The sequence below is a fragment of the Podarcis filfolensis genome (genome assembly GCF_964270895.1).
Source record: "Podarcis filfolensis genome assembly, chromosome: W".
Classification (NCBI taxonomy): Eukaryota; Metazoa; Chordata; class Lepidosauria; order Squamata; family Lacertidae; genus Podarcis; species Podarcis filfolensis.
Window position 1 is genome coordinate 13,900,284 of NC_139619.1, and position 22,587 is coordinate 13,922,870.

General features: G+C 52.2%; 1 protein-coding gene and 1 pseudogene across 2 annotated transcripts in view; both read left to right on the forward strand.

The window, feature by feature from the left end:
• LOC310753764 (inositol polyphosphate 5-phosphatase OCRL-like) overlaps positions 1-22,587 on the forward strand; it is a 268,626-nt pseudogene that overhangs the window by 148,081 nt on the left and 97,958 nt on the right. The gene's annotated exons all lie outside the window — the stretch shown is intronic.
• On the forward strand, positions 267-12,179 carry LOC310753837 (uncharacterized protein). Its single transcript, XM_083595197.1, has 2 exons — positions 267-3,944; positions 10,615-12,179. The coding sequence occupies exon 1, from the start codon at positions 388-390 to the stop codon at positions 1,993-1,995; it is 1,608 nt and encodes a 535-aa protein (XP_083451323.1). The 5' UTR covers positions 267-387; the 3' UTR covers positions 1,996-3,944; positions 10,615-12,179.

Here is a 22,587-nt window from a genome sequence, read left to right on the forward strand (position 1 = left end):
TGATTGCTTTATCAAAGTTCATTTCTGCTTATTATAGATTCCAATCAGTTTTAAGTGTTTAGCTTAAATAACAAATAAAAAATTCGAACAATTTAAATAAAAAATAATATTCAGGAAGCTAGATAGCTTGAAATAGATTGAAATTTGGATGCATCGAACTCATTAAATCTAGAATCAGCTAGAGTTCATACCGGTGCAGACAATACTGAACTACAGTCATATTGCTAGTAGCTAAACACAACTGGCAGGGTTGATAGTTTTGGGTTTGCATTGAAGCTTACCAGTGCAGGCAATACTGAACTACGGTACTGTTGCTTGACGCTCACACATATAAACTGAGCTGCTTGCCACTGATTAATTAACTAATTTGGAGTCTTGATCGCAACTATGTCGGCTCAAGGTAACCAGGATAATGCTGCTGTTTCTGGGGGGGCACTCGGGAACCAGGAGGAGTCCCAGCCATTTATAATACCAAGTAACCCACAGGCTTTGGTGCAGTTTTTCACAGCTTTTCAGGAATTTTATAAGCAAAGCAGGTCTGCAGGCCAAGTGACACCCGTACCAGGGGCAGCAGCACCAATGACAGTCGCAACAGTGACAACAGCACCAACGGCAATTGCACCAGTGGTAGCGGCGCCAGTGGCAGTGGCGCTGGTGCCAACTGCACCAATGGCGTTTTCCCAAGAGTTCATCCCGGACACACAACCTAACGAGGTGGTACTTCCGGGTACCTCCGCCTCCACTGCTGCAGTGCTGCGTGCGGCCAAGGATGCAGCAGCCCGGCAAAAGAAGAACTCCCGCGCTCAGTCGGCCACCTCAGGCAAGTCAAAAGGGGGCCAAAGGGGTGGCAGGAGGGGCAAGGCTAGTACTCAAGGTTCCAAGGCTGCTAACCCACAAAAGGACCCAGGTGTCCCTAGTCTCTTTCAGGTTCCGCCTCCACAGGTGGCACTAGCCGAGGGCGCATCAGACTCCACTTCGGACGAGGAAGCGCAGGGACTGCAGGCAGTACAGGCGATCAGTGCACCGGATCAAGCCACGCTGGAGGTCCTCTCTGGGAAGAGGAAGGAAAAAAGGAAACACACATCGAAGAAGAGTAAGAAGAGTAGGCGGTCGGAATCGGAGGATGATTCAGGTACCTCTTCTTCTTCCGACTCTGATAGTGATGCTCCTAGGGAGGAGTATTGGGGCCATGGTGAAGACTGCGTGGGTCTTCCTTCATGGGCCCATGAAAGGAGGGCCAATTCCTACCGTAAGTCCTTTAACGGGACCCTTGAATGGAAGGACGGCGCGCTAGTGCCGGATGTTAAAACCTCCACTCACCTGTCTACAGATTTCATTGTAGGTAACAATTTATCTCAGAGAAAGAGGGACAAGATCCTTAATGGGGACTTTATTGATATGTTCAGATTGTTGCCTCCAGCTAAGCTGACAGGTAAAGGGGAAAAGAGGCGCAGCCATGGAAAACGCAGGTACAGAACACCCAGAGTCGAACGCACTTTTGAAAATTGGCTGGATGGGTTCCAGGTGTTCATGGGTGTGGTCAGCGCTGCTTACCCTAAACGGGCGACACATTTAGTCGCCTACATGGCCCATGTTAGGAGGGCACGAGAACTAGCGGGGGATACTGCTGCTCTAAATTATGATGAAGATTTCCGCAGAAATGCTTCGCTGTTATCTTCCACACGTTGGGATCTGAGGGACCAAAACTATTGGTCAGAGCACATGCGCCCCTACGTAGACAAGAAGCCCCAGGACTCATCAAAATCCTGGAAGACCGCTGCGAGACAGAGGCGACTGTGCTGGGAATTCAATAAAGGGGTTTGTGTGCGGCCTGTCTGTAAGTACAGCCACGAGTGTGAAAAATGCCTCGGTAACCACCCAGCCACTGCCTGCATGAAAGGGAGGCAGCCCTTTCGGGGTGGGAGAGGTTCCTACAACCAGGGACCCAGGGGTGGCCATGGAGCCCCATTTGGACCTCAGGGGAACAGGCAGTAATTTCAATCTGGGCCTGGCCTTCTCCCCCATCAAGTTGACCCCGTTAAAAAACCTTTTACATCTCTATCCCAACAGGACAGCAGCAGCGTATTTATGGGAAGGTTTTAGTACCGGTTTTAGGATCCCAGTAGCTTTCCCCCCCAATTCAGGTGATCCACCAAATCAAAAATCAGTGAGGGAGATGCCCGAGGTTGCCCAAAATAAAATTAGTAAAGAAATTAAAGCAGGTAGGGTAGCTGGCCCCTTTTCAACTCCTCCAATAGAACGCCTTCACATATCCCCGTTAGGTATAGTCCCTAAGAAAGCGCCTGGTGAGTTTCGCATGATTCACAACCTTTCTTACCCAAAGGGAGGGTCCGTCAATGATGCGATACCGCAGGAACTTTGTACTGTGAGATATGCCACTTTTGACCAAGTGGTCAAGATTATTCGCAAATTCGGTAAGGGTGTGCTGCTGGCAAAATGTGACATTGAGTCGGCCTTTAGACTCCTGCCAGTTCATCCGGAAGACTTCCGGTGGCTTGGTTTCAAATTTGAAGGGGCTTATTTTGTGGACAAAGCGATGCCCATGGGTTGCTCAGTGGCCTGTGCAGCCTTTGAGGCATTCAGTACCTTCCTGGATTGGTCGCTTCGCTTTAGAACTGGCTCCGAGGGCGTGTCGACCTGGACGACTTTATCCTCGTAGCTAATAGCAGGCTTAAGTGCTCAGAGCTCCTCAAAGCCTTCATATCATTAGCCGGGGAGTTGGGAGTTCCCCTAGCCGCCGACAAAACGGAGGGCCCAGCTACCACCATGGTTTACTTAGGTATTGAGTTGGACACGGTAGCTCAGGCCTCAAAACTTCCCAGAGAGAAACTGATCACGCTTGGTGACCTCATTCGACAGCTCCTCCCCCTAAGAAAAGTTACACTTAGGCAGATACAGTCACTGCTAGGTCATTTAAATATTGCTTGTCGCGTGGTTTCCCCTGGCCGTCCATTCTGCGGCAGCCTCGCGAAGCTATCAGCAGGCCTGTGTTCCCCTCATCATAGGGTTCGCCTATCTAAAGAGGTAAAATCTGACCTGGAAGTCTGGTTGAAGTTCCTGGAGAACTACAACGGTATTTCCTTGTGGCAGGAGAACTTGTTGCTGCAGGTGGACTTTCAGGTGCATTCAGATGCTTCAGGCTCCCTAGGGTTTGGCGTTTACTTTAAGGGGCAATGGTGTGCCCAACGTTGGCCTGCAGCCTGGAAGGGGGGGCCCATAACCAGAGATTTAACCTTCTTAGAATTCTTTCCGATTGTAGTGGCAGTGCACTTGTGGTCAGAGGCCTTTAGTAACCATAGGGTTTGCTTCCACACCGACAACCAGGCAGTAGTAGGAGTCCTTTCCAGGCAGGCCGCACGGTCCCCAAGAGTAGGTGCTCTTCTGCGTTCCTTCGTTCTCCGGTGTTTAGAACTTAATATCCACTTCTCCGCCAAATTTGTGCCTGGTGTTAACAATGATATCGCGGATGCCCTATCTCGTTTTCAGATGGACCGCTTCCGCTCGTTAGCACCGGACGCTCAGCCGCTACCTCAGCCGATCCCGGAACATCTGTGGAGACTTGGGGACCAGAGTCTTGGGAACCAGAAGTGATCCAGGGAGTATTAGCCTCATTGGCGCCTTCCACATTAAGATCTTATAAGAAGGCGTGGTCGGATTTCCTAAAGTTCCGCAATAAAACCTGCGCCGCCAGTAGCAACGCCCCTCCCGTTAAGTCAGAGGTCTTATCCTACTTAGTGTACTTGAAACGCCTGGCCCGCGCCCCTAAAACCCTTAACCTACAGGCTGCAGCAATATCATTCTTTTGCAAGGCGGTATTTTCCTCCGATCCATGCCCCGATTTTGTCACACGAAAGACCCTAGAGGGCTGGCGTAGACTGCAGCCCCCAAGCCGTGATATGAGGAGGCCAATATCATTTGACATTGTCAGGGCTGCCCAAGGTCCCAGCTCACAAAGGACCAACGCTGCTTCTTTGTTAAGTACAAAAGTCTTTATTGAAGTTCAGTTTCACTTCCAGAGCCGCAGCGCGCAGCTCTACGTCTCAACTGTTAGACCGCTGATGCTCCGTCTGAGCCTCCTCCCCCCTGACACCAATTTAAGATTCTAGCCTTACTCCACCTCTTCCTCAGTTCCTTCCGCCTCTGGTTGCGCCTGGCCGTTGGGGTCTCGCCCTTTCTAGCCTCTTCTGACGCTGAGTCCCCTGAGCCTTCCCCCTCCCTCCGGCGGGCTTTAGGAGCTGGTTCCCCATCCGGGTCTCCTGCTGTTCCCCGCGCCTGTACATTTGAACTTGGCGCGCGCGCCCAGCCGGTAACTTTCCTCCTGACCGTTTCACTGCTGCTGCTGTCACTGCTTCCCCCTCTGGGGGGGCTAGCTGCAACTGACCTCCCCTCCGTTGGAGGCGTGGTCAGCCCTGACTCACTCTCTCTCCCCGCTGGAGGAGACGCTGGCCCTGACACATGTGACTCTTCCCCCCCACTACGCTCTGGTGGGGAAACTGGTCCCAATCCCCCACTGTTGCTTTGGGGTTCCCCTCTGTCTCCTTGTTTCTGGTGCGTCCCCCCTGGGACCCCCCTTGCCCTGACCATAGGTGCCCCCTTCTGGGAATCTTCTGATTCGCTGGAGAAGCTCATGGAATCTCTCGGGCCACTGTCATACTCCCCTACGCTGCCCTCGGATTCTTCCCCTTCGCTCTCCATTTCCTCTCTCCCCAGAGCTCCTGCTCCTAAGTCCCTGACATCCATCCCCCCCTCGAAGCCCCCCCTTCCCCCCTCCCCCTCTTCGGGTGTGGGTTCCGGGTGCTCCAGTGCTGTGGGTGTGAGTGCGGGATACCATTCTTTCCCCCCGGTGCGCAGCCGGTCCGCGGGATCCGGCCAGACCGCAATGGGCTCGTCGACGTCGATTTCTTCTGCTTCCATCTCTCTGCTGTTGTGCTCAAATCCAGGATCCTCCCCCAACACGTCCATGTCCTCCCCTCCCCCGGGTACCTCTGGTGATACTGCGTGTAAAGGTCCCCGCAGCAGCTCCCTGCGCCACCCCACCTCCGGTTGAGTGTCCCACCAATAGGAGCGGTCTGTGGCAAACCCTGAGAGTGACCCCTCCGGGGAGCTTGTGTCCGGCGTCGTCCCTTCAGCTGACGAAAAACCCTGGAACGTACTGGCTGAAAGTGTGGGTGTGAAAAGCCAGTCGTCGAAATACTCTGCCGACATAGGTCTGTGTGGGAAGAGTGCATGGAACTCGTCTTTGAGGTAGTGCTCCTCCACGGTATAGCACGGTACCCATCTGTTGGCGCTGGCTGGGGTACCTTCCCTGGCGAGGAGATATTCCACCCCCTCTTCCCCCCACCTCGAGTCCAAAATCTCCGTGACCTCGTTGAGTGGCGTTGCCCTCCGTGACCCCTCCCTCGGTGGAGATTCGTTAAGTCGGTCTGGCGCGTTCCCTGGCGCCTGAAACCTGTGGGGTGCCCTGTAGGGTGTGAGCACTGACCTATGAAAGACTGGGTGCATTCTGGAGCCCTCCGGGAGCGTCAACCGGAAGGCCACTGGGTTGACTTGTGCCGCAACCTGGTAAGGCCCCAGCTGCTTGTGTTTGAGCTTCCTCTTAGCTAACGTCCTAGCCGGCACTGCATGGGCCGCTAACCAGACCCAGTCCCCCACCTGAATGTCTTCCCCAACTCTCCTGTGCTTGTCTGCCTGCATTTTGTAGGCGTGTTTCGCCAGTTCTAAGTGCCTGCGGAGCTGCTCGTGGACCTCCTGTAACTCTGCTGCTAAGTGCTCTGCTCCCCGTGGCTCTCCCACCCCCTTCGTCTCTAACCCCGGGAAGGTTCTGGGATGCCGCCCATTGTTGGCGAAGAACGGTGTCACCCCTGTAGACGCGTGCTTCGTGTTGTTGTAGGCAAACTCGGCCAGTGGTAGGTAGTCCACCCAGGTCGAGGGTTGTTGATTTTCATAGCATCACAGGTACTGCTGCATGATGGCGATGACCCTCTCCGCCTGTCCGTTGGTCTGCGGATGTCGTGCCAACGCTAAGTTGATCTTGACGTTCAGGATGCCCAGTAGCTTCTGCCAAAAGCTCGAGATGAAGTGGCGACCCTGGTCGGACAGGATGGACCGCGGCAAGCCGTGCGCCTTGAACACGTGGTCTATGAACAGCTTGGCGGTCTGTTCCGCCGTGGCCACCTTCGCGCAAGGAATGAAGTGCGCCATCTCGGTGAACATGTCTACAACCACGAGTACGGCTGTTTTGCCTTGCGAGCTGGGCAGATCTGTGACAAAGTCCAGGGCCACTCTCTCCCACGGTTCGAACGGCGTCTGTAGGGGTTCCAGCAGACCCGCCGGCTTCCTGTGTACTGGCTTGGCCCTTTGTCAGGTGTCACACCTGGAGACGTAATCCGCGACTTCACCCCTCATCTTGGGCCACCAAAAGTCTCTGCTTACCAATTCCGCCGTCTTGTCCTTGCCGAAGTGCCCAGCGCTGGGCGCGTCGTGTAACTGCTGCAGGACTTTCGCGCGGAGGTCGTCTCCGGGTACATAGAGCGCCCCTTTGCGTATGAGTAGTCCGTCTCGTATCTGGAACTCGTCGTCCTTCGCTGTGCCTCTTCGCACCTCCTCCATCTTGGACTGTGCAAACGAATCCGTCTGCAGCGCTCGACGCACCGCGTCCAGGTCCACTGCAGCTGAAGCGCACGCCCACGCTTTCGGTGCGAAAATGTGTTTGGCCGCCACCGGTGCCGCTTCCTCGAGATACTGCGGCTTCCTGGATAGTGCATCCGCCATGACGTTGGTGTCACCCGGGACGTATTCTATCCGGAAATCGAAATCCGCAAAGAACTCCGCCCAGCGGATGCGTCTCTGGTTCAGGAACCGCGCCGTGCGCCAGTACTCCAGGTTCTTATGGTCCGTGCGGACCTGCACTGTGTGTCTGGCTCCGACTAGGAAGTGCCGCCATGCCTTGAAGGCTGTGTGAATGGCCAGCAACTCCCTGTCCCAGATGGTGTAGTTCTGTTCCGCCTTGCTGAGTTTCCTGGAGTAGAATGCGCACGGCCTCCATTCCCCTTGCGGATCTTGCTGCAACAGGACGGCCCCCACCGCTCTGTCCGAGGCGTCCGTCTCAACCCTCATTGGTCTGCTGGGGTTTACATGTAGCAGCTGTTCTTCGGACGCGAAGAGACGCTTGAGTCTCCGAAAGGACTGCTCCGCCTGGTCCGTCCAGGTGAACTTCTTCTTCTTGGAGCTGAGGGTGTCCGTGATGGCCACCGTCTCCTTCGCGAACCCCTTGATGAACTTGCGATAAAAGTTGGCGAAGCCGACGAACTTCTGGACCTCCTTCCGATTTCGCGGGCTCTTCCAGTCCAACACCGCGCGGACCTTGGTGCTGTCCATGGCGAGTCCCTTGTCGGACAGCTTGTAGCCCAGGAAATCCACCTCCGTCATGTCGAACTGGCACTTCTCTAATTTGGCGTAAAGTCTGTGCTCCCGTAGCCTCTGCAGGACCTCCTTGACGTCCTCGTGAGCCTCCTGCGATTCCGAAAAGATCAGGATGTCGTCCAGGAAGCAGACGCACTTCTTGTAGAGGAGTCCCGCTAACACGTGATGCATGAAAGCTTGGAATGTATGGGAGCCATTTTGTAGACCAAACGGCATTACGCGATATTCATAGGTGCCTAAAGGTGTAAACATGGCCGTCTTCCACTCATCGCCCTCCCGCATGCGTATAAGGTTGTACGCCCCTCGTAGATCCAACTTGGTGAAGAGTCGTCCCTTCCTCACCGTCGCGAGCAGGTCGTCGATCTTGGGCATGGGGAATGCTGTGGGCTTTGTCCTGGAATTGATGATTCTATAATCAACTACAAGCCTGCCTTGGGGCGTGTCTTTCTTCTTCACGAAAAACACGGGACTGCCCCCCACTGCTTTGGATTCTTGGATGAATCCCTGCTGCAAGTTGTGATCTATGAACTCCCTGAGTTCTTGCAATTCGTCCTCAGACATGGAATACAGTTTTCCAGTCGGCAGCGTCGCCCCCGGCAGGAGGTCGATCTTGCAGTCGTAGGGCCTGTGGGGCGGCAGCTTATCCGCTTCCCTCTCGCAGAAGACCTCCAAAAACTCCTTGTACTTGTTGGGTACCGCTTGCACCATGCCTAGGTGTAGCTGCGGTTCATCCTCTTGCCCCTCCTCCTCCTGGCGGGTCTGGATGCAGTGTTCTGCGCAGTAGGAGGAGCAGAAGGTCAATTGCCGCTGGTACCATGCTAATGCCGGGCTGTGCCTATCCAGCCAACTCATGCCCAACACTATGGGCGTGTCCGACAGGTGGGTGACGTTGAAGCTGATGACTTCCCGGTGGTTTCCAATTTGCATCACCAGAGGCGGTGTTTGCTGTATCACCTCTCCTCCCAGTATCTTCCTGCCGTCGACCGTGACCACGTTCAGGGGCATCGCTGCTGGCAGAAGTGCTATGCGATGTTGCTTGATGAAGTCCACTCCTACAAAGTCTGCGTTGCTCCCAGAGTCGATGGTGATTGGGACTTCCAGGGTGAGCCCATTGGGCAGCTGGAGTGATGCGGTGAGTTGCACCACTGGTTTGGGTGGGAGGGGATCTGTGGGCTGTAAAATCTCTGGGGACTGCTTCACTGACTCACCTGGCTGGGCCCCAGTGGTTCTGTTTCCAACCAGGCTTCTTCTTCCCCCTGCAGTTGTTCTTGCTGCTGAAATGCTCCCTTTACTGTTGCTGAGGCTGCAGTGTGCTTCCGGATCCTCTGGGGACACTCTTTTGCCATGTGCTGTGCACTGTCGCAGATGTAACACTTCCTGCTCCCTCTAGGAGTCTTCGCCTTGACTGCTCCTGGTGCTTGGGCTCTGTTTGCTGTCTGAGCCCTAGCACCACCTATCTCCATCGGCTCTTCTCCCCTCCCCAGTGGAGGCGTGGATAAAGCCCGCCCTGTCTCTTTGGGTAGGAAGGGAGTTGTTCTGGCTGGAGTGTTCGCCCTGCGCCCCTCCTCTCTGCTCCAAGGGCGGTCTTCCAGGCGCACTCCTATCGCTAGTGCTCTTTGCACGACCTCTGCGGTGCTTTTAGGTCTTTCTCCTCTTGCCAGCTCATCTTTCACGGCCCCATTCAGTCCCTCCCTGACGGCAATGGAGTCTTTCTCCCACCCGAGCACGTTCAATAAAGCAAAAAAGCGTGAGTGATATTGCCTCACCGTGGCTTTCCCTTGCTGCAGCCCATGCATTTCCCTCCGCGCCACATCCACATCTACCGTTGATTTAAAACAAGCGTCCATAGCTTTGATAAATGCGTTAGCATCTCGGAGGGCTGGATCATTTTCGCGCCACAAATTCCGCAGCCACGCTTTAGCTTCCCCATGCAGATGAGTAATTATGAATCCCACTTTCTCTTCCTCATCTCTAAAGTCGTTCCGAAGCAAATTGAGCGCGTAAACTATGTCGGCTCTGAAGTTAGGGTACTGCTGCAGGTTCCCGTCGAAGTGGGCTACTATGCTGCCCCCCCTCTTCCCGAGGCCAACTCCCTCCGGCTTGGGTCCTGGCAGCCCCTCTTTGCCCCAACGTTCCCACCTGGTTTGTAGATCCCGGCAGAGCACTACTGCTTCGTCCTCTCTTTTCCTGGATGCCTCTACTTCTGCATAAAGCCGCGTGACTGCGCTTTGCAGTTCTTTCACCTGTTCCTCTGTAGTCATCTTTGCTAATCTTCGTGAGCTCGCAAAACGCCAAGTCTTGCCCCTCGCTGCACCAACTCACGCTGCGAGGGTTAATTCAGTGGAGACGGAGCATACTGTCAGGGCTGCCCAAGGTCCCAGCTCACAAAGGACCAACGCTGCTTCTTTGTTAAGTACAAAAGTCTTTATTGAAGTTCAGTTTCACTTCCAGAGCCACAGCGCGCAGCTCTACGTCTCAACTGTTAGACCGCTGATGCTCCGTCTGAGTCTCCTCCCCCCTGACACCAATTTAAGATTCTAGCCTTACTCCACCTCTTCCTCAGTTCCTTCCGCCTCTGGTTGCGCCTGGCCGTTGGGGTCTCGCCCTTTCTAGCCTCTTCTGACGCTGAGTCCCCTGAGCCTTCCCCCTCCCTCCGGCGGGCTTTAGGAGCTGGTTCCCCATCCGGGTCTCCTGCTGTTCCCCGCGCCTGTACATTTGAACTGGGCGCGCGCGCCCAGCCGGTAACTTTCCTCCTGACCGTTTCACTGCTGCTGCTGTCACTGCTTCCCCCTCTGGGGGGGCTAGCTGCAACTGACCTCCCCTCCGTTGGAGGCGTGGTCAGCCCTGACTCACTCTCTCTCCCCGCTGGAGGAGACGCTGGCCCTGACACATGTGACTCTTCCCCCCCACTACGCTCTGGTGGGGAAACTGGTCCCAATCCCCCACTGCTGCTTTGGGGTTCCCCTCTGTCTCCTTGTTTCTGGTGCGTCCCCCCTGGGACCCCCCTTGCCCTGACCATAGGCGCCCCCTTCTGGGAATCTTCTGATTCGCTGGAGAAGCTCATGGAATCTCTCGGGCCACTGTCATACTCCCCTACGCTGCCCTCGGATTCTTCCCCTTCGCTCTCCATTTCCTCTCTCCCCAGAGCTCCTGCTCCTAAGTCCCTGACAGACATACTTTTCCAAATTCATAAAAAGCTGAGAACGGTCTGTTGGTCGAAGTATGAGGCGCGCTTATTTTCAGCGGCATACTCCATCGCCTTTTTCGGCGCAATGCATGTGGGGGAGGTGGTTTATGAAGAGGGTCAGCGCGGCTCCTCCCGGGGTTTGCTATTAAGCGATGTTACACTTTCACGGGAAGATCTAGTTTTACGTATACGTAGTTCCAAAACAGACCAGTACGGGAGGGGGGCTCTGGTTCGGCTCTTGGCAACCGGAGAACCAGGCCCGTGTCCAGTTAAGGACACCAGGCGCTTCTTATTTCTAAGGCCTAATTTGGCAGGGCCATTATTGATCCACGCAGATGGCATACCCCTGACGCGTCACCAGTTCACTCATGTTATGCGCTTAACACTGGCAGCATGTGGCCTTCCCCCTGCAGATTTTGCGGCTCACTCCTTTAGGATAGGAGCGGCCACCACAGCAATGCACCTGGGCCTTACGACTGAGAGGATTAAGGACTTAGGCCGCTGGAAATCGGATGCTTACAAACGCTATGTGAGAAAAAAATTATGACAATCCAACCGGGACTTGACTGACCATGGCCTGTTCTCTTAATTTCTTCCAGGAGATATGGGGGTGCGCGTCTGGATAATCGGGCACAGCATCGTACATTGGGCCAGGGTCCGCGCCATCAATTCCGGTCTCGGGCCACGCCTTGGCTTACCGACTGGCATCACTATATCCTGGGTCTCGCGGAGGGGAATGCGCTGGGCTGAGATGTTGCTCGCATTTAAGACCAGAGCCGCAGCGGAGGGCCCCCCAGATGCGTTACTGATACAATTAGGAGAAAATGACCTAGCTTACAGAAAGGCAGTTGATTTGCAGTGGCACATATTTAGTGACTTTGAGGAGCTTAAGGCCTCTTAGACGAACGTCACAATTATTTGGGCCTCTTTGATGGAGAGGCGGGTCTGGAGAGATTGCAGGTGCCCGATAGCCATGAATAGGGCTAGGAAAGCCTTGGATCGGGCGGTGGTGCGTAGAGTGGCGGCCCTGGGTGGGAAGGTCATTGAACACCCGGGCATTCGTTTCAACTGTGAGGCCCTCTACCGGTTTGATGGCGTGCATCTTTCGGATGCTGGAAATGATGTTTGGCTGTGGGATATAGCAAAGGGGATAAGGGATTGGTTTCAGGCATGAGAGTATTGGCGGCGAGCGGTTGCTCGTGTGGCGGTAGGCATTGGTAAGAAGGGGTTAAGAGGATGTGTGTGTGGGAGGAACGCCATCACCTCCCCCCAGTGAGCGAAGGGTGGTTCGTTAAAGGACTCCGGGGGGCGTGGCCCTGTCCGAAGCCTATGGAGGTGTGGGCCAAAGGCACGCCCCAGAGCGGTGACCCGGGGGAGCTCCTAGTCAACGTGCCTCAGCAGGAGACTCCCCCGATATAGTGTTAACCCTTCCCCATGTCTCCAGCAAATGGGCTGGAGCCGGATAGTCGCTAGGACCAATGCCTAAGCCAATGCCTCTCATTCCTGAATTCAATAAAGTTGTGGCCTAATTCGCCCAATTAACCTTAAATTATGGTGTCTCATGTCTTTATTTATCCTGGTGGGGGGCGGGAACTCGCCACGCAACTGTGGTTACGTGTGCAATTCCTTCCTTGGCCAGGAGAGCCTGCATTTCATTTGAGCAGTACTCACCTCCATTGTCGCTCATTAACACAGCTGGAGCTCTCTGGAATTTATTCTTGACCATAGCAATGTATTCCTGGAGCTTCTCCACTGTTTCACTCTTCTCTTTGAGGAAATATACAACACAAAATCTCGAAAAGTCATCCAGAAATATTAAAATATATCTATTCTTTCCCAGTGAGGGAACATTCATGGGTCCACATATGTCAGTGTGCACTATATCAAGCACTTTGTTGCTTCTTTGCTCTGCACAACGTGGAAATGAAGGTTTTACAGCCTTCTCAGTAATACAGCTTACACACTTTGCTGGAGCTTTGTTGCTCTGCTTTACCTGCAAACCTCTTACAAAATCTCTTTTCTGTAGATCCAGAATGACGTTGGTATCTCTATTTCGAAGCCTTCTGTGCCATAGGTCCAGATCTGCCTCATCCTTCTGGCTGGAATGTGCCACATTTGCAGACTGGTTCTCTGAAAGATCAAGCTCATATACACCATTGATTAGCTTTGCTTGAGCAACCACTTTGCCATTTTTAGTCACCTTGCATTCTCCATTTCCAAATGTGATCTGGAAACCTTTCTTGTCCAATGTGGACACGCTGATTAAATTGCAGCTCAGCTCTGGTACGTATAAAACTCTAGAGATTGTGTTCTCAATGCATTCATTGTTTATATTGCATTTCAGACTCATGGAACCTGCACCTTTTGCTTTAACAATGTTGCCATCTGCAACCTCAATTTCAGATCCTTCTTCATCATTTATCTCATTTATCTTATTAAAAGAGTCCTTTTTATATGAAAAGTGCGAACTGGCATCTGAATCTAAAATCCATTTATTACGTTTATTTTCACGATTCTGGACAGCTAAATTCCTTTCTTGCAGTAACCATGTGCATTCACATTCCCCCTTCTTTTCCCCTTTTGGGTGAAATGGGTGGGGTTTCTTTGCTTTAGGAGCCCTGCAATTCTTTGCAATGTGTCCTTCTTTGTTACAATTGAAACAAATCACTTTCTTAGGCATCTCTTTCGACTTTGTAAATTGCCTAGATGCATAACCACTGTCCTTGCTTCTAGCATTTCTCACTGGAGATTCAGCTCTATCTCTGCATTCTTCTTTTAAACAACCAATCAAGTCTTTAAAAGTCAGACCTTGTCTATGGTCCATCAAACTGACAAAAGGGCTAAAGCGTGGTCCAAGTGATGATAACAAAAATGCTATCTTTGTATCTTCATTAAAAGCTTTGGGAGTCAGATCAATTCTTCGAATAATCTCAGTAAACTTGTTGATGTGCTCTGTGAATTCCTCTTTTGAATTCATCCTCAATCTGGTTAATTTACACACCAAGTTTCTGAAGCAGTTTATGCTAGATTCTCCATACACGCGCTCAATATCTCTTAAGATTTGAGACGCATCATCTGTACTATTTATTAATGATAGCTGCTCATCATGAAGTCCACTCAAAATTATGTGTCTAGCTTCGCTGTTCATGCATTTCCAAGCACTTATCTTGGCTAAATCTCCCTCAGACGATCCCGTAGGTTGAGGGTTTAAAGCTTCCAAAATGTGCTTATAATCTAAACATGCTATCAAGCGCTGCTTCCAGTGTATGAAATTGTGTTCATTCAGCACAGGCATTCCTAGCTTTGCATCACTATCAAAAGCTGCTCTAGCCATCTTAAAATCCAACATTTCAAAATTCTTCAAAATTTCAAAATTTCTCAAAATTTTAAAATCAAAATCTCAAAAATCTCAAAATGCAAAACAATTCTTCACTGCCTTGGGTCACTGTGAACTCTGAGGGAAGGGGGGGGGTTGCTTAATCCCCACTGCACAATGGAACAAAGGACCATGTGCTTACCAGGAAGTTAACTCAGAAAAATACTACTCAGCTCAAAATCACAATCCAATGCAATCCTTCAAAAATACGCAAAAATATGCAATACTGGGGCCGATAACCCTTTGTGGGAATGTTCAGGGGTGCAGGAGAGGATATATTGTGAGATTATATCCTAATCCAACTTGTGCTAACAAGTTTCTAAAATATCAGCAGAGTTTATAAACATTCCCCCTTTAAGTTCGCAACGGTAACGTGTGCACAGGTTTGCTAGAACCTCTATAATAATTACCCTGGTAATTTCCCCTTTTGTTCCCTCTTAAAATACAAGACACGACACAGTCTTTATAAAAGCTTCTTCTTCGAAAGAAAAATGGCAGAGAGAGACAGATGGCTGCCTGCCCTGTGCTTTTATCATTTACCTGCACAGGTGAGGCCACACCCACCTCTGGTCACATGCGGAGGAAGTCCGTCCCCAGGAAGTTTACCTGCTTGCTGAACAGACATCCCTCCCCATGTTCTAACATGTACACTCTAGGAATGCTGTCATTGACTGCTCCTGTGTTTACATCCCACAATTTGGAAAAATCTGGAATTCTGAACTTGCCTTTTGCTTTCTTGCTCCTTCGTTCAGTGGGTAGGTAGGTGTAGGTCGGGGCAAGTCGAAAGCTTCCTTGAAATTCCTCAGCCCCAGCCAGCATTGCCAATAGGCAGGATGATGAGAATTGTAGTTCAGCAACGTCTGGAGGGCCAGAGGTTACCCTCACCTGTTTCATCGGTTAGTGTGCTAAGATCTGGGCACAAGCCCAATTCAGCTGACGGTACTTAACAAGGGCTTGCTTTACACAAAGCATGAGAGCTAATACACTATTCTGCTCCAATATACAAAACAGCCCCTTCTCTAGAGAAAGCTAAAGAAAATACAGTTATTAGAAGATGGCCGCTGAGAGAGAAAAGGCCTGAGACTTCCGGTAATAATAATAATAATAATAATAATAATAATAATAATAATAATAATAATAATAATTTATTATTTATACCCCGCCCATCTGGCTGGGCCTCCCCAGCCACTCTGGGCGGCTTCCATAAAAACCAAAAATACAGTAAAATGTCACACATTAAAAACTTCCCTGAACAGGGCTGCCTTAAGATGTCTTCCGAATGTCAGGTAGTTGTTTATCGCTTTGACATCTGCTGGAAGGGCGTTCCACAGGGCGGGCGCCACTACCGAGAAGGCCCTCTGCCTGGTTCCCTGTAGCTTTGCTTGTCGCAATGAGGGAACCGCCAGAAGGCCCTCGGCGCTGGACCTCAGCGTCCGGGCAGAATGATGGGGGTGGAGACGCTCCTTCAGGTATACTGGACCGAGGCCGTTTAGGGCTTTAAAGGTCAGCACCAACACTTTGTATTGTGCTCGGAAACGTACTGGGAGCCAATGTAGGTCTTTCAAGACCGGTGTTATATGGTCTCGGCGGCCGCCCCCAGTCACCAGTCTAGCTGCCGCATTCTGGATTAGTTGTAGTTTCCGAGTCACCTTCAAAGGTAGCCCCACGTAGAGTGCATTGCAGTAGTCCAAGCGGGAGATAACCAGAGCATGCACCACTCTGGCGAGACAGTCCGCAGGCAGATAGGGTCTCAGCCTACGTACCAGATGGAGCTGGTAAACAGCTGCCCTGGACACAGATTTGACCTGTGCCTCCATGGACAGCTGTGAGTCCAAAATGACTCCCAGGCTGCGCACCTGGTCCTTCAGGGGCACAGTTACCCCATTCAGGACCAGGGAATCCTCCACACCTGCCCGCCTCCTGTCCCCCAAAAACAGTACTTCTGTCTTGTCAGGATTCAACCTCAATCTGTTAGCCGCCATCCATCCTCCAACCGCTTCCAGACACTCACACAGGACCTTCACCGCCCTCACTGGTTCTGATTTAAAAGAGAGGTAGAGCCGCAGCCACGAAAAAGGAGCGCGAGGCTACCCTCTGGGGGGGGGGTCTCGAACAACACGGGGGTCCAGAGGCGTCACGAAGGCTCCGTGAACATCGAAACCTCAGGAGGATTATCCTGGGGGACAGAGTACCCGGCGGTGCTGCGTGTGCTCTCCTGTTTTTTAGTTTTTAACAGGATTTGAGCTGCAACACGAGGGGAAGCAACAAACCCCGTGCTGTGAAGCCTCAGGCTCCGAGTGAAAGCGGTGAGCCTCCAACAGCAGTTAAGAAGCTGGATGTAAATAAGGCAACGACAGCAACAACAAACAGAAATTTGGCCAAGAAAACCAGCGGAATAAGAAGACGTGGGGAGAAAGGAGAAGGAGTCCACTGCAGCGGTAAGAGTAAAATGGAGTATAGCGGAAGGCTGGGAGAGGAGAGAAAGTAAGAAAGTAACCGCTAAGTGGGTGTAGCGGAGAGACCTCGGATACAAAGTATAAGAAATCTGAGGCAACGAAATGACTGAAAATATCTTAATGGACTAGAGAGAAGTGAATGGAAATTCTTTGTTTGTCCAGGTCGGGGTGCGTTATGCCAGTGACTAGTTTGGGACACATAAGTGAGACCCTGCAATCAACCCTCTTGCTTGCCTGTTTAAACAGTGCCTGTTTTAAATAGTGCTTAAACTGTGATTTCTGCCTCCCACGTTTTAACAGTGATTGTTTTATGCTTGAGGAGTCTGAAGGACTAAAAATTGAACTGGAAATAAGAGGAACTGAAACGCTGAGAGGCAGCGTCTGTTTAAGGAGGTTTGCGAGGAGAACATGAACTGTATGAGGAGAGTTTGAGAATACAGTGGGACTCTCCGCCGCCATTTCACACTTGTTTCCTCCTCCTTCTTTAAAGTGGTACACAACAACAACCAATTAGGAGAAGATGGACGCTGCACTTTAAGCGAATGAATTACCGCTTTAGTCGGAAGAGACTGGGGGCAAACGGATAAGGGGAAAAGAAAGGAAGGCTTAAGTAGGACTTTTTGGCAAGACCTTCCGTTACCCCGGGAAGCTCCTCTCCTCGTGGAGCTCCTTCCACTTGACTCCGCCTCTCTTCCCCGTTTCTGCTCTTGCATTGAAACTCACCTCGTATCCTGTTCCTGAGAACTTTTTGGTTGTGTGTCTTCCCCCTCCCTCTTTTTTTTCTCGGTTTCTTGTTGTTGTTCTCCCCTCTCCTTCCCTCTTCTTCTTTGTATTTTTCATATTTTAAGAGTTAAATCTTGGAAAGCAATTAAGGCGCCACCGTGTGGGGGTAGAGGGGAACTACATGGGAAGAACTACATCGGAAGAATAGAGAAATTCAATATCTCAGCTTTGCGACCTCTAGGGGTGGGGAAAATCTGACTAGATAATTAATATAAGGCAACTAAGGCGCCACCGTGTGGGGGCAGAAGGGAACTACACTAGAAGAATTACATTGGAGGAATAGAGAAATTCAATATCTCAGTTTAGCGACCTCTAGGGGTGAAAAATTTTTACTAGTTAATTAATATAAACTGAAATACAAAATGAAAAAAGGGGTGGGAATGCCAGTTGAAAGGAGACCATCCAGACAAGAAAATGGGAAAGAAGGGAAAGAAATCAAGGACTATGACAGCTTAATGGTGGAAATAAGGAAAGAATTTAAACGTAATGAACAATATATCGAGAAAAAGTTATTAGAAGTACAGGATACATTGGATAAGAGATTGGAGGGGGTGGTGGGAGAGCTGACAGGAAAAGTAAAAGATTTGACGGTAAGATCCAACGCTCTTGAGGACTCAATGAAGAGGGTGCAAAAAGATATGAAAGAAAGTAGGAAGGATATGGATAGGCTTAAAATAGAGGTCAAGGAGATAAATAAAATACAGGAAGAACTGTTGGACAGTATGGCAATGACTCAGATGAGACAGAAACAATCAAATCTGAAATTCAGGGGGATCCCAGAGGACCCAAATGAAAATATAAGATCTAAACTGGTTAAAGAACTGGCAGCTTGGTTAGATATGAAAGAAGAGGATATGGGATATTCAATAGCAAACATCTTTCGGATAAAAGTAAAATCCGCTAAAGCTAGAGGGAAGAAACTGCCAGGAGACGTATTAGTTATGTTCAACTCTTTGGACATGAGGAATGAAGTACTGAAACAGAACTATAACAAAAAGTTGTGTATTCAGGGAAAACCAATTCTTATATTTAAAGAGATTCCTTCAAGATTTCTTCGAAGGAGAGACGGTTATAAAAAATTAACCAACCAGTTGAAGAAAAATGGGATCCAATATAGATGGGAATTCCCGGAAGGGATTTCATTCTATTTTAAGGAAAAAAGATTTAAACTATCCAGTCCTCTGGAGCTGGAAAAATTTGCAAGAAGGTACGAAAAGGAACTGGGAAGGATGGGGGGATGGGAGGAAGGGGGGAGCGGATGGGGGGAGAGAGGGGTGTAGATGGAGGGAGTGGAGAGGGAAAAGAGGAGGAAAATTCAGGAGAAGAAAAAGAAGAGGAAGAGACAGAAGATAAGGAACAGTAGATCTAACTTAGATTCGATAACCTATTTACTGTATATCAACCATGGCTTTAAAAATACTGTCGTGGAATGTGAATGGGCTTAATAATAAAAATAAAAGGAACCAGATTGCCCACGTATTATTAAAGAGGAACCTTGATTTAATTTGTCTACAAGAGACCCATGTAACAAAGAAGCTGTCAGCGCTGCCCAAGGTCCCAGCTCACACAAGACCAACGCTGCTCCTTGCCCAAGTTTAAAAGTCTTTATTGAAGTTCAGTCTCATTTCTAGACGCGCAGCGTGCAACGCTACATCTGTCCGTCAGACCGTAGAACTCCCATCTGAATCTCCTCCCCCCTGACACCAGCTTACGATTCTAGCCTTACTCCACCTTTTCCTCTGTTCCTTCTTTCTCTGGGTCCTTCTGCTAGTCGGAGTCTCAGCCCTCCGAGATTCTTCTGACGCTGATTCTCCCGACTCCTCCCCCCCCTCTTTCGGGCTTTAGGACCTGGCTCCCAATCCGGGTTCTCTGCTGTCCCGCGCTCCTCCACATTTGAACTTGGCGCGCGCGCGCAGCCTCCCACTTTCCTTCTGACCGTTACACTTGTGTCACTGCTCCCCCTTTCGGGGAGGCTAGCTGGACCTGGCCTTCCCTCCGTCTCCCCACTCCCCGATGGAGGAGAAGCTGGTCCTGACTCACGTGACTCTTCCCCCCCACTGTGCTCTGGTGGGGGAACTGGCCCTACAGCTCCGCTACTCCCTTGGGACTCCCCTCTGGTTCCTTGTTTATGGATCGTCCCCTCTGGGATTCGCCTCGCCCTTACCATAGGCGCCCCCTCCTGGGAATCTTCAGATTCGCTGGAGAAGCTCATGGAATCTCTCGGTCCACTGTCATATTCCCCTACGCTCCCCTCTGATTCCTCTCCTCCGCTCTCTATTTGCTCTCTCCCCTGCTCTTCTGCTCCTGAGCCTCTGACATCCATCCCCCCCTCGAAGCCCCCCCTTCCCCCCTCCCCCTCTTCGGGTGTGGGTTCCAGGTGCTCCAGCGCTGGGGGTGTGAGTGCTGGCTTCCGTTCTCTCCCCCTGGTGTGCAACCGGCCAGCGGGATCAGGCCCCCCCACGATGGGTTCGTCGACGTCGACTTCCTCTGCTTCCATTTCTCTGCTGTCGTGCTCAAAACCAAGATCCTCCCCCCACACGTCCATGTCCTCCTCTCCACCCGGTCCCTCGGGTGAGGCTGTGTGCAAGGGCTCCCTCAGCAGTTCCCTGCTCCACCCCACTTCTGGTTGAGTGTCCCACCAATAGGAGCGGTCCGTGGCAAACCCCGAGAGCGACCCCTCCGGGGAGCTCTTCCCCGGCTTCGGCTCCTCATCTGAGGAGAAACCCTGGAACGTGCTGGCTGACAGTGTGGGTGTGAAGAGCCAGTCGTCGAAATACTCCTCCGGCATGGGTCTGTGTGGGAAGATCGAATGGAACTCGTCTTTGAGGTAGTGCTCCTCCACGGCGTAACACGGCACCCACTCGTTGGCGCTGGCCGGAGTACCCTCCCTGGCGAGGAGATATTCAACTCCCTCTTCCCCCCATCTGGAGTCCAAAATCTGTGTGACCTCGTTGAGTGGGGTCGCCCTCTGTGGTCCCTCCCCTGTTGGCGATGGGCTACGTGGAGCTGGTGCGGTCCCTGGCGCCTGAAACCTGTGGGGCGCCTTGTAAGGCGTGAGCACTGACCTGTGAAAGACTGGGTGCATTCTGGAGCCCTCCGGGAGTGTCAACCGGTAGGCCACTGGATTGATTTGTGCCGCGACCTGGTAAGGTCCCAGCTGCTTGTGTCCTAGCTTCCTCTTAGCTAGCGTTCTGGCCGGCACTGCCTGAGCTGCTAACCAGACCCAGTCCCCTACCTGTATGTCTTCCCCAACCCTCCTGTGCCTGTCTGCCTGCATCTTGTAGGCGTGTTTCGCGAGTTCCAAGTGCCTTCGGAGTTGCTCATGGACCTCCTGTAACTCTGCGGCTAAGTGCTCTGCCCCCCGTGGCTCCCCCTCTGCCTCGGTCTCCAACCCCGGGAAGGTTCTGGGGTGGCGCCCATTGTTGGCGAAGAACGGTGTCACTCCTGTAGACCCGTGCTTCGTGTTGTTGTAGGCAAACTCGGCTAGCGGTAGGTAGTCCACCCAGGTCGAGGGCTGTTGATTGGCGTAGCATCGCAGGTACTGCTGCATGATGGCGTTGACCCTCTCCGCTTGTCCGTTGGTCTGCGGGTGTCGTGCCGACGCTAAGTTGATCTTGACGTTCAGGATGCCCAGCAGCTTCTGCCAGAAGTTCGAGATGAATTGGCGGCCCCGGTCGGACAGGATGGACCGCGGCAGGCTGTGAGCTTTGAACACGTGGTCTATGAACAACTTGGCGGTCTGTTCCGCTGTGGCCACCTTCGCGCACGGAATGAAATGCGCCATCTTGGTGAAGAGGTCTACGACCACGAGTACCGCTGTTTTGCCGCGCGAACTGGGCAGATCTGTAACAAAGTCCAGGGCAACTTTCTCCCATGGTTCGAGCGGCGTCTGCAGCGGTTCCAGCAGACCTGCCGGCTTCCTGTGTACTGGCTTGGCCCTTTGGCAGGTGTCACACCTGGAAACGTAATCCGCAACTTCTCCCCGCACCTTGGGCCACCAAAAGTCCCTGGTTACTAATTCCGCCGTCTTGTCCTTGCCGAAGTGCCCAGCGCTGGGCGCGTCGTGCAGCTGCTGCAAAACTCTCGCGCGAAGGTCGTCTCCCGGTACGTAGAGAGCCCCTTTGTGGAGGAGTAGTCCATCGCGTATCTGGAACTCGTCGTCCCTCGCTGTGCCGTTTCGCACCTCCTCCATCTTGGATTGCGCAAACGAATCCGCCTGTAGCGCGCGACGGACTGCGTCCAGGTCCACTGCGGCTGAAGCGCACGCCCACACCTCTGGTGCGAAAATGTGTTTGGCCGCTGCCGGTGCCGCTTCCTCGAGATACTGCGGCTTCCTGGATAGCGCATCCGCCATGACGTTGTTGTCTCCCAGGATGTATTCTATCCGGAAATCGAAATCTGCAAAGAACTCCGCCCAGCGGATGTGTCTCTGGTTCAGGAACTTCGCCGTGCGCCAGTACTCCAGGTTCTTGTGGTCCGTGCGGACCTGCACTGTGTGTCTGGCTCCGACGAGGAAGTGCCGCCACGCCTTGAAGGCTGCATGAATGGCCAGCAACTCCCTGTCCCAGATGGTGTAGTTCTGCTCCGACGTGCTGAGCTTCCTGGAGTAGAATGCGCACGGTCTCCAGTCCCCTTGCGGATCTTGCTGCAACAGGACCGCCCCCACCGCTCTGTCCGAGGCGTCCGTTTCAACCCTCATCGGTTTGCTGGGGTTTACGTGTAGCAGCTGTTCTTCGGACGCGAAGAGACGCTTGAGCCTCCGAAAGGACTGCTCCGCCTGGTCCGTCCAGGTGAACTTCTTCTTCTTGGAGCTGAGGGTGTCCGTGATGGCCGCCGTCTCTTTCGCGAACCCCTTGATGAACTTGCGATAAAAGTTGGCGAAACCGACGAACTTCTGGACCTCCTTCCGGTTGCGCGGGCTCTTCCAGTCCAACACTGAGCGGACCTTGGCGCTGTCCATGGCAAGTCCCTTGTCGGACAGCTTGTAGCCCAGGAAATCCACCTCTGTCGTGTCGAACTGGCACTTCTCCAGTTTGGCATAAAGTCTGTGCTCCCGTAGTCTCTGCAGGACCTCCTTGACGTCCTCCTCGTGCGCCTCCTGCGAGTCCGAAAAGATCAGGATATCATCTAAAAAGCAGACGCACTTCTTGTAGAGGAGTCCCGCTAGCACGTGGTGCATGAAAGCTTGGAAACAATGGGAGCCATTCTGGAGACCAAACGGCGTGACTCTGTATTCATAGGTTCCTAAAGGCGTAAACATGGCTGTCTTCCACTCGTCGCCCTCCCGCATGCGTATAAGGTTGTAGGCCCCTCGTAGATCCAACTTGGTGAAGATCCGTCCC

Bases quoted from the DNA above. Each gene is read 5' to 3' on its own strand.
- LOC310753837 (XM_083595197.1), top strand. From the start codon at position 388: ATGTCGGCTCAAGGTAACCAGGATAATGCTGCTGTTTCTGGGGGGGCA.